This window comes from Somniosus microcephalus, chromosome 27, assembly GCF_052327205.1.
Source record: "Somniosus microcephalus isolate GS21.2 chromosome 27, FLI_Smic_1.0, whole genome shotgun sequence".
NCBI classification, from domain to species: Eukaryota; Metazoa; Chordata; class Chondrichthyes; order Squaliformes; family Somniosidae; genus Somniosus; species Somniosus microcephalus.
Window position 1 is genome coordinate 24490517 of NC_141013.1, and position 9466 is coordinate 24499982.

Here is a 9466-nt window from a genome sequence, read left to right on the forward strand (position 1 = left end):
TTTGGAATGTATGAGAAAATTTGAGATATGAGGAAAATAAAGCAAAGATAGATTGAAAGACAAAATCAGTTTGCATGGTGCAGTGAGATTAGATGAAACAAACAGGTATGAAAGTAAGTGAAACTGACCAATGGGGGGTTAAACAAAATCAGGTAGAGAGGCTGAAACAGATAAAGAGATGGGGACAGATTAAACAGAGGTGTGGATGCAGAGGGGGAGGGATGGAAGAGAACAGTCACTGTTGCCTGGCAATGCCTAATTTCAGGGTGTAAAAGTAGAGATACTGCACAGCAATTCTGTCACTGCAGTGACTGGGATAAACTTTCTCAGATGTTATAGGAGTTTGATATACCTATCAATTCATCCAATGAAAAGCGACGAGTTAAGACAGTAACTATAGGTTTTTATTGGCTAAATAACAGAGCCCACCCTCGTGGGTGATCGGATCCAACAAGGAGGAATACCAGCCAGTCGACCACCTTTATACCTGGGCAAGTAGGTGGAGCCATGGGCGGAGTCAGCAGTGGTCAGCCCAGGTATAACAGCGTGACAAGAGGCGACCTCGTGTAGTGATACAACAGTGTAAACAGTGATAACCATAGTGTAACGATATAACAGTGATAACCATAGTGTAACGATAGTGAACGATAAAAGTGGTTTACCACATTCACCCCTTGTTTAGATTTGAGTCCGGCGGGGTGAAGTGTACTACCAGTTCGGGTATGTCAGTCTGTCCGGAGGCCTCATAAGCCTTTCCGATCGTCGCAGCAGCGGCGGTGGTGATGCAGTATCCGATGTTAATGCTGGTGTCTGCGTGGTCGGCGAAGGCTCGTGGGGTTCCGGCATGCCGTCTACCTGGGCTGGATTTGGGGGGGTGGTGGGGGGTAACGGTGGTGTCTCAGGGATGCCCGAGGGTGCGAGGTCTCGTAAGGAGACTGTGTCCTCCCGCCCGTCTGGGTATGCCACATAGGCGTACTGGGGGTTGGCGTGCAGGAGGTCCACCCTCTCGACCAGGGGGTCCGTTTTATGGGCCCTCGCGTGCTTTCGCAGCAAGACGGGCCCCGGAGAGGTCAGCCAAGTTGGTAGCGTGGTTCCCGTAGTCGACTTCCTGGGGAAAACAAACATTCGTTCATGGGGGGTGGCGTTAATGGCAGTGCAAAGCAGTGACCGGATGGAATGCAGCGCTGCCGGGAGGACTTCCTGCCAGCGAGAGGTTGGGAGGCCCTTGGACTTTAAGGCTAAGAGAACAGCCTTCCAGACAGTCGTGTTCTCTCTTTCCACCTGGCCGTTCCCTCGGGGGTTGTAGCTGGTGGTCCTGCTTGCAGCAATACCTCTCGCTAATAGGAACTGGCGAAGTTCCTCGCTCATGAAGGAGGAGCCCCGGTCGCTATGTATATAGTTCGGGAACCCGAACACGGCGAAGAGGTCATTCAGGCATTTGATGACCGTGGTACTGGTCATGTCTGGGCAGGGGAAGGCAAAGGGGAAATGGGAGTACTCGTCAATGATGTTGAGGAAGTACACATTACGGTCAGAGGACGGGAGGGGCCCCTTAAAATCGATGCTCAAGCGCTCGAAGGGGCGGGTGGCCTTGATCAGGCTTGCTCTGTCCGGCCTAAAGAAATGCGGTTTGCATTCGGCACAGGTTTGGCAGTTCCTGGTCATGGTCCTGACCTCCTCGATGGAGTAGGGCAGGTTGCGGGCCTTAATGAAGTGGTAAAGTCTGGTGACTCCGGGGTGGCAGAGGTCGTTGTGGAGGGTCTGCAGTCTATCAATTTGCGCGTTGGCGCATGTACTCCATGATAGAGCATCTGGGGGTTCGTTCAGTTTACCAGGCCGGTACAAGATCTCATAATCATAGGTGGAGAGCTCGATTCTCCACCTCAAGATCTTGTCGTTCTTGATTTTGCCCCTCAGCTTGTTATTAAACATAAAAACGACCGAACGCTGGTCGGTGAGGAGGGTAAATCGTTTGCCTGCCAGGTAATGCCTCCAGCGTCGTACAGCCTCCACGATCGCCTGGGCCTCCTTCTCGACCGAGGAGTGTCGGATCTCAGGGCCCTGGAGAGTCCTTGAGAAGAAGGCCACCGGTCTCCCCTCCTGGTTAAGGGTTGCGGCTAGGGCGAAGTCGGATGCATCGCTCTCCACTTGGAAAGGGATAGACTCATCCACCGCGTGCATTGTGGCCTTAGCAATGTCTCCCTTAATGAGGGAGAAGGCTGCGCACGCTTCTGCCGTCAGGGGGAAGGAGGCGGACTTCATGAGGGGTCTGGCTTTGTCCGCATAATTCGGCACCCATTGGGCATAGTAGGCGAAGAGCCCCAGGGTCCTCTTCAGCGCCTTTGGACAGTGGGGGAGGGGAAGCTCCATGAGGGGGCGCATTCTTTCGGGGTCGGGGCCGATGACTCCGTTCTCTACTACGCAGCCGAGGATGGCAAGGCGCGAGGTGTTAAACACACATTTCTCCTTATTGTAGGTGAGGTTCAGCCGTTGGGCCGTACGGAGGAATCTCTCCAGATTAACATCATGGTCCTGCCGGTCGCGGCCGCAGATGGTGACGTTATCTAGATAGGGGAACGTGGCTTGCAGCCCGTTCTGGTCAACCATCCGGTCCATCTCCCTTTGGAAGACCGAAACCCCGTTGGTGACGCCGAAGGGAACCCTAAGGAAGTGGTAGAGGCGGCCATTCGCCTCGAAGGCGGTATACTGGCGGTCCTCAGGGCGGATAGGGAGTTGGTGGTAGGCCGACTTAAGGTCGATGGTAGAGAATACTCGGTACTGTGCAATCTGATTGACCATATCAGATATGCGGGGAAGGGGGTATGCGTCCAGCTGGGTGTACCGGTTTATGGTTTGGCTGTAGTCGATGACTAGGCGGTTTTTATCGCCGGTCTTAACGACTACGACCTGGGCACGCCAGGGGCTGTTGCTCCTCTCGATGATGCCCTCTTTCAGGAGACGCTGCACCTCAGAGCTAATAAAAGCTCTGTCCCCGGCGCTGTACCGCCTGCTCTTGGTAGCGACGGGTTTACAGTCGCGGGTGAGGTTGGCGAACAGGGAGGGGGGCGGAACCCTGAGGGTGGATAGGCCGCAGGTGGTACGCGGTGGGCGGTTTAAAGGCTGTTGGTTGTCGACTGTGAGTGGGGGGAGGGGTCCACCGTATGCCAAAGTGACACTTTGAAGGTGGGATTGGAAATCCAGCCCTAGTAGGATGGCAGCGCAGAGTTGGGGCAGGACGAGAAGTTTAAAATTTTTATACTCCGTGCCCCTAACCGACAGGGTCACAACACAGTATCCGCTGATGTCTGTTGAATGGGACCTCGACGCCATCGAGATCCGGTTGCGCGTTGGCTGGACAGTGAGGGAGTAGTGGCTCACCGTGTCTGGATGGATGAAACTCTCCGTGCTTCCGCTGTCGAACAGGCAGGTCATGGTGTGGCCGTTTACTTTGATGTCCATCATGGACTTGGACAGGTGATGTGGGCGAGCTTGGTCCAGTGTGACGGAGGCTAGTGTATGGCTGAGCGAGCTGCTGTAGTCTGCGGGTGAGGCTGTGGTCGGGTCTGGAGACAAGGTGGCGGTCGAGTGTGGTGAACAAAATGGCGGTGCCCACGACGTTGCATAAAATGGCGGAGAAGATGGCCGCCCCCACAACTCACATGAGGCACTGCCGGTGTCGGTGGCCTTGATCAAAGATGGCCGCCCCCACAACTCACACGAGGGGATACTGGCATCTGTGGCCTTGATGAAAGGTGGCCGCCCCCACAACTCGCATGAGGCACTGCTGGCGTCTGTGGCTTTCCCCCTGCAGGCCTTCGCGAAGTGGCCTTTCTTGTGGCAGTCGGAGCAGGTCGCGTTTCTTGCAGGGCAGCGCGCCCTCGGGTGTTTCGCCTGGCCACAGAAAAAGCAGCCGGCGGCCCGATCGGGGGGCTCCGATGTCGCAGCTGGTACCGGGGGTGGCGGTCCCGATCGGGTCCGGGACGCCGACGCTGAGGTAGGTCCCAGAGGCGGCGGTGCGAGGGGTATTGCGGTCGGGGTCGGGCCCGAGTCCCAGGGTCGCGCAGCACAGTACCTGGAATACGCCTCGAGGTCTCGATGGGCCACTTCCAGAGAGCGAGCGAGGGCTGCAGCTGTGTTCAGGTCGAGGTCCTTTGATTCGAGCAGTCTTTGCCGTGAGTAGTCGGACCGAAGGCCTTTCACGAAGGCATCGCGGATATTCTCTTCAGTATTTTCTGCAGCCGTTACAGCTTTAAAGTCACAGTTCCTGCCGAGTGTTTGTAGCGCCCGTAAAAATTCATCTACAGACTCTCCTGGCTGTTGCGGGCGGGATCTTAGGAGATGTCTGGCATACATAGAATTTACTGGGCTCCGGTACTGCTCTTTCAGCAGGTTGAGGGCGGCCTCGTATGTAGTAAGGTCCTGGATGAGTGCAAATACTTTAGGGCTCACTTGGGCGGTCAGAACTCTTAGTTTGGATCTCTGAGGCATGCCGGATTCTCCCAGGTAGGATTCGAAACAGCTCAGCCAGTGTTTGAAGTCGAGGGCTGAGTTTGCTGCCTGTGGGTTTAGATCCAGGTACGGCGGTCGGAGGGCTCGCAGCCAGGCCGGCTGCTGTGGCTGTTGTAGCTGGGCGTCTGACTGGTCATTTGGCTGCTCCGTTAAAGACATTTCAAAATTTAGCCAATAAAATTGATATACCTATCAATTCATCCAATGAAAAGCGACGAGTTAAGACAGTAACTATAGGTTTTTATTGGCTAAATAACAGAGCCCACCCTCGTGGGTGATCGGATCCAACAAGGAGGAATACCAGCCAGTCGACCACCTTTATACCTGGGCAAGTAGGTGGAGCCATGGGCGGAGTCAGCAGTGGTCAGCCCAAGTATAACAGCGTGACAAGAGGCGACCTCGTGTAGTGATACAACAGTGTAAACAGTGATAACCATAGTGTAACGATATAACAGTGATAACCATAGTGTAACGATAGTGAACGATAAAAGTGGTTTACGACAGAGTTTGGCTCCATTACTCTTGAATTCTTAACAATCTGGGTCATGTCTCCTCTTAATCATTTTCTAAGGAAAACAAATTCAGTACTATGAGGCACTTTGTAACTTGGCATCCTAAAATCCAGACTTAACCTTCTTGATTTTCTCTGAACATTCACCAATGCATTAATGTCCTTTCACAAGTAGAGCGCCCAAAACTAGACACAACATTCCGAATATGGCTTTATCTGAGCTCTTTGCAAGGTTAGAGTAATTTGCCTCACTAAAGTCAAACTTGTGGAACACCTAGGATGTCAGGCGAGATCCCTGTGGAATTCCACTAGTCACTAGAGTTTTTTCTGCTTATTTACTATTTGAATAGATTCAACGGCATTACCATCGCCAAATCCCCCACCATCAACATCCTGGGGGTCACCATTGACCAGAAACTTAACTGGACCAGTCACTGTGGTAACAAGAGCAGGTCAGAGGCTGGGTATTCTGCGGCGAGTGTCTCACCTCCTGACTCCCCAAAGCCTTTCCACCATCTACAAAGCACAAGTCAGGAGTGTGGCGGAATACTCTCCACTTGCCTGGATGAGTGCAGCTCCAACAACACTCAAGAAGCTCGACACCATCCAGGACAAAGCAGCCCGTTTGATTGGCACCCCATCCTCCACCTTAAACATTCACTCCCTCCACCACCGGCGTACCGTGGCTGTAGTGTGTACCATCTACAAGATGCACTGCAGCAACTCGCCAAGGCTTCTTCGGCAGCACCCCCCAAACCCGCGACCTCTTCCACCTAGAAGGACAGGGGCAGCAGGCACATGGGAACACCACCACCTCCAAGTTCCACACCATGCTGACTTGGAAATATATCACCAATCCTCCATCAAAATCCTGGAACTCCCTACCTAACAGTACTGTGGGAGTATCTTCACCACACGGACTGCAGCAGTTCAAGAAGGCGGCTCACCACCACCTTCTCAAGGGCAACTAGGGATGGGCAATAGATGCTGGCCTTGCCTGCGACGCCCAGATTCCATAAGCGAATAAAAAAAGATAAAATCAGTGACATAGTGATTGCAAAAACTACTGCTGAAGCTCAATCGCAGCATCAGCCCTCCCCTCCACAGCCAGATCTTCAGTGAATGGTTTGAGCCTCATGTCAGGTGCGTTGAAGTTAAGATTATGAAATAAACACTGTCTCAGTCCAGTAACCTCTAATGGGAAGCTATTTATAGTAAACATTATTATGGCACAGCGCTGAACTTCCAATCGAAACATCTACTCACAGCTCAAACAAATGAAGAGGACAGGAGGAACATGTTGTACCTTCTGCTCTCAGAGGCAGTTTAACACCAAAAGATTCTCACGGACTTCCTGCTGTAGGCCCATGGGTCATAGTTCACTGAAGACAACACCACGGTGAATCTTTTAAAACTCGTATTAACCCATTTACTGATCTGATGAGAGCTCCTGCTAGTATTTTAGTTAGTAAATGTACTTTGCATAGAGATGAATGAGTGACTTTTAATGCTGTATTTATGTGCATAACTACTGAAGTGCATTTTGTTCAGTGTAGTGCATTGCATGGGTCTGTACCAATGAAGGAGTTTCAGGGACACTGACTTCACAGTCATGCTAATTAAGTTTTCCCCACATACGGACAGAAGGTAAAATAACCTATCCCTAAAAATAATGGGTGTTCCTCACAATACTCGCTTGTAAATGATTTAATTGTTTGCAGCAGAGATAGATAGCAGTGCATAATCACGTCACTGCTTTGTCCCAGAGGTTCTGCCAATCAGTAAACATTGGCGGCCCATAACCTGAGCACACCAACTAGACACTCCTCAAATCTCGGCTGCAAAATCTTATCTTTCCAACAGGTGGTATGAGGAACATTGGTTTAACAAAATGAAGCTTCTTCAGCTCCCACCTAACCATAGAGAGAAAGTGATTTGTAAAGGGCTGGCTTCACAGGGAAACTCAACTATTTTTAGGTGTGTTCCGTATAAAGATATTAAAGGATACATGCTGTTAACTCAGAGACAATTAATCAGCAGCAAATTACAAAGAGACATTAAAAATCAGCTAGTCACAGGCATTGCCTGTGGGGTCCTGTCACCTCAATCCAGGATGTAATACATATTTACAAAGAAAACCTAACAATAAGTTGTGAATTGATTGCTCTTAATCATAAAATTGTTATTTTGTGGGACTATCGATATTGGTGCATTAGCTAAAATGATAAATATAAATCTAAGCTTTCACTTCAACCTGGGGATTCATGACACAAAAACGTCAACTCTGGTTGGATGTATTCCAGGTTTCATGCCGTGACCTCCTGCCTCCAACTGCCCCACCCCCACCATCGGTCGCCTGACACGTCGATCACACGCCAACTGGAAAGCAAATAGACTCTTCCTTTCCCGATTGGATGAACCTTGACCGTCAATCAATAAGCCTTTTTTACCTTCTCTGATATTTTTCTAACTAATAAACAAAAGTGTTCATTGAAATTTAAACAAAACACAATCCTATTAATGTCCCTATGATTTTTCTCCCCCGTGTTTCTTGCAGCAGAATTGTCTAGGAGAATAATCCTTAATTCCTGGAGACTCCAGACAATCCTGGAGGGTTGGCAACCCTGCCTGTACCATTAGGGTCAGCTGTGGCTCAGTGGGTCGCACACTCGCCTCTGAGTCAGAGGGCTGTGGGTTCAAGTCCCACTCCAGGGACTTGAGCACATAAAAAAGCTAGGCTGACACTCCAGTGCAGTGCTGAGGGAGTGCTGCACTGTCGGAGGTGCCATCTTTCAGATGAGACGTTAAACCGAGGCCCCGTCTGCTCTCTCAGGTGGATATAAAAGATCCCAGGGCACTATTTCAAAGAAGAGCAGGGGGCCAATATTTATCCCTCAACCAACATAACAAAAACAGATTATCTGGTTATTATCACATTGCTGTTTGTGGGAGCTTGCTGTGCACAAATTGGCTGCCTCATTTCCCCCATTACAACAGTGACTCCATTTCAAAAAGTACTTCATTGACTGTAAAGCGCTTTGAGATGTCCGGTGGTCGTGAAAGGCGCTATATAAATGCAAGTCTTTCTTTTTTTTATTAACAAGCAACACTGGCATTAACACTTGTAAAGGTAAGAGAAGCAGTGACACTGTTAGACTTTACTGACCAGTTCTGTTTTTCCTTTACTTTTGGTTTCATCTTGCGTCAAGGTGGAGTTCCCCACAGCGTGGAGGGTCAGCCGTACCCTGCGGATGTTACCCTAAGCAATGGAACAACCAGGTATTAACCTACTGCATTATTTAAACAAGAAGCAAAACAAAAGAACATTTCCGAGCAATTGTACAACACTTGGTTTAAATTGAAATGTTCAACATGCCAAGCAGTTTAGATGAAGTATAAAATACTGTCACACATTTAGTCACATCAAATTAAGAGCAATAAAATAACAAAGTGACTTACCCGCCTCACAGACTCTGGTGACTCTGCGATTGTGCATGTTGTCGCTGACTTAAACTGTAGCATTGTCCCTACGAATATAGCTTATCCAAAGATCCGCAACTTTAGTTTTGCCAGCTACTCCCAGAAAGTGGCAGAAACTCTCCTTACTTAGTTAACTCTTCCTGAAAAGTTTTTCAGGCAACAGTTCCAGTCCCGGTTTAGTCTGTGACTTTTACCACTCTTCCTTAATTTTGGGCGTGACCTTTGATAAGAGATTTGATGACTCGGGGGTTGTAAAAGCTGAGAGGACGAACCCAACAGCAAGTTACAAAGGTAAGCTGTAATCAGCAGTGCGTCGCCGTATCATAAGCAAATGTCTTCTCAAACAGCCACCTGTTTTCACCCCAGTCCAGAAATATGTTGAATCCGTTTGTAACCCACCTATTATGACACATCTGGGACTACGTCCTCACTCAACTTGTCAAACAGCATTTTACCTGTTCTAGCCCTTCCTCATTAGAATACTTTACATGGGTGTTGTCCCATTCCACTTTTATCAGGGTTGGCTCAAAATAATTCAGGTGCTTTTCACCAAGGGTGTGAATAAGAAACTATTTGTCTAAAGTTGCTTCAAGAGTTCTGCCAGCATTGTACTGTACCAGAGTCTACACACTACTTTCCGTTTATGTCACTCATTTTTCCTCTCTCTCTCTCTCCTTCCTTCAGCTGCATTGTTCTCAAAAAAACACACACAAAGTAGATACAAAGATTCAAAACAAAAGCAGCCTCAAGGGCACGACTGTTCATTTGTTTAACTGATGCCCACAGTGATACACACCACCTGGACTGGAGGTCTGAATGCTCACTAACCCTTTGAGAACCGCAGTCAGATTTTGCAGAAAAAAGGAAAGATGTTGATAAATGTTCAGTTTATTTGGAGAATTTTGTGAATGGAAAACAAAATGATGCTGTTCTTTATATCTCTCATTTCATTTTGTAATATTCAAT

General features: G+C 49.2%; 1 protein-coding gene across 1 annotated transcript in view; it reads right to left on the minus strand.

The window, feature by feature from the left end:
- myzap (myocardial zonula adherens protein) overlaps nucleotides 1–8803 on the minus strand; it is an 81391-nt gene extending 72588 nt beyond the window's left edge. Inside the window, exons 1-2 of the mRNA XM_085968721.1 lie at nucleotides 8480–8803; nucleotides 8187–8279 (exon numbers count right to left, since the gene is read on the minus strand). Of these exons, the coding sequence (XP_085824847.1) occupies nucleotides 8187–8279; nucleotides 8480–8542 (156 nt within the window). The 5' untranslated portion in view covers nucleotides 8543–8803. The remainder of the gene's footprint in view (nucleotides 1–8186; nucleotides 8280–8479) is intronic.
- Between the last annotated feature and the right edge of the window lie 663 nt (nucleotides 8804–9466).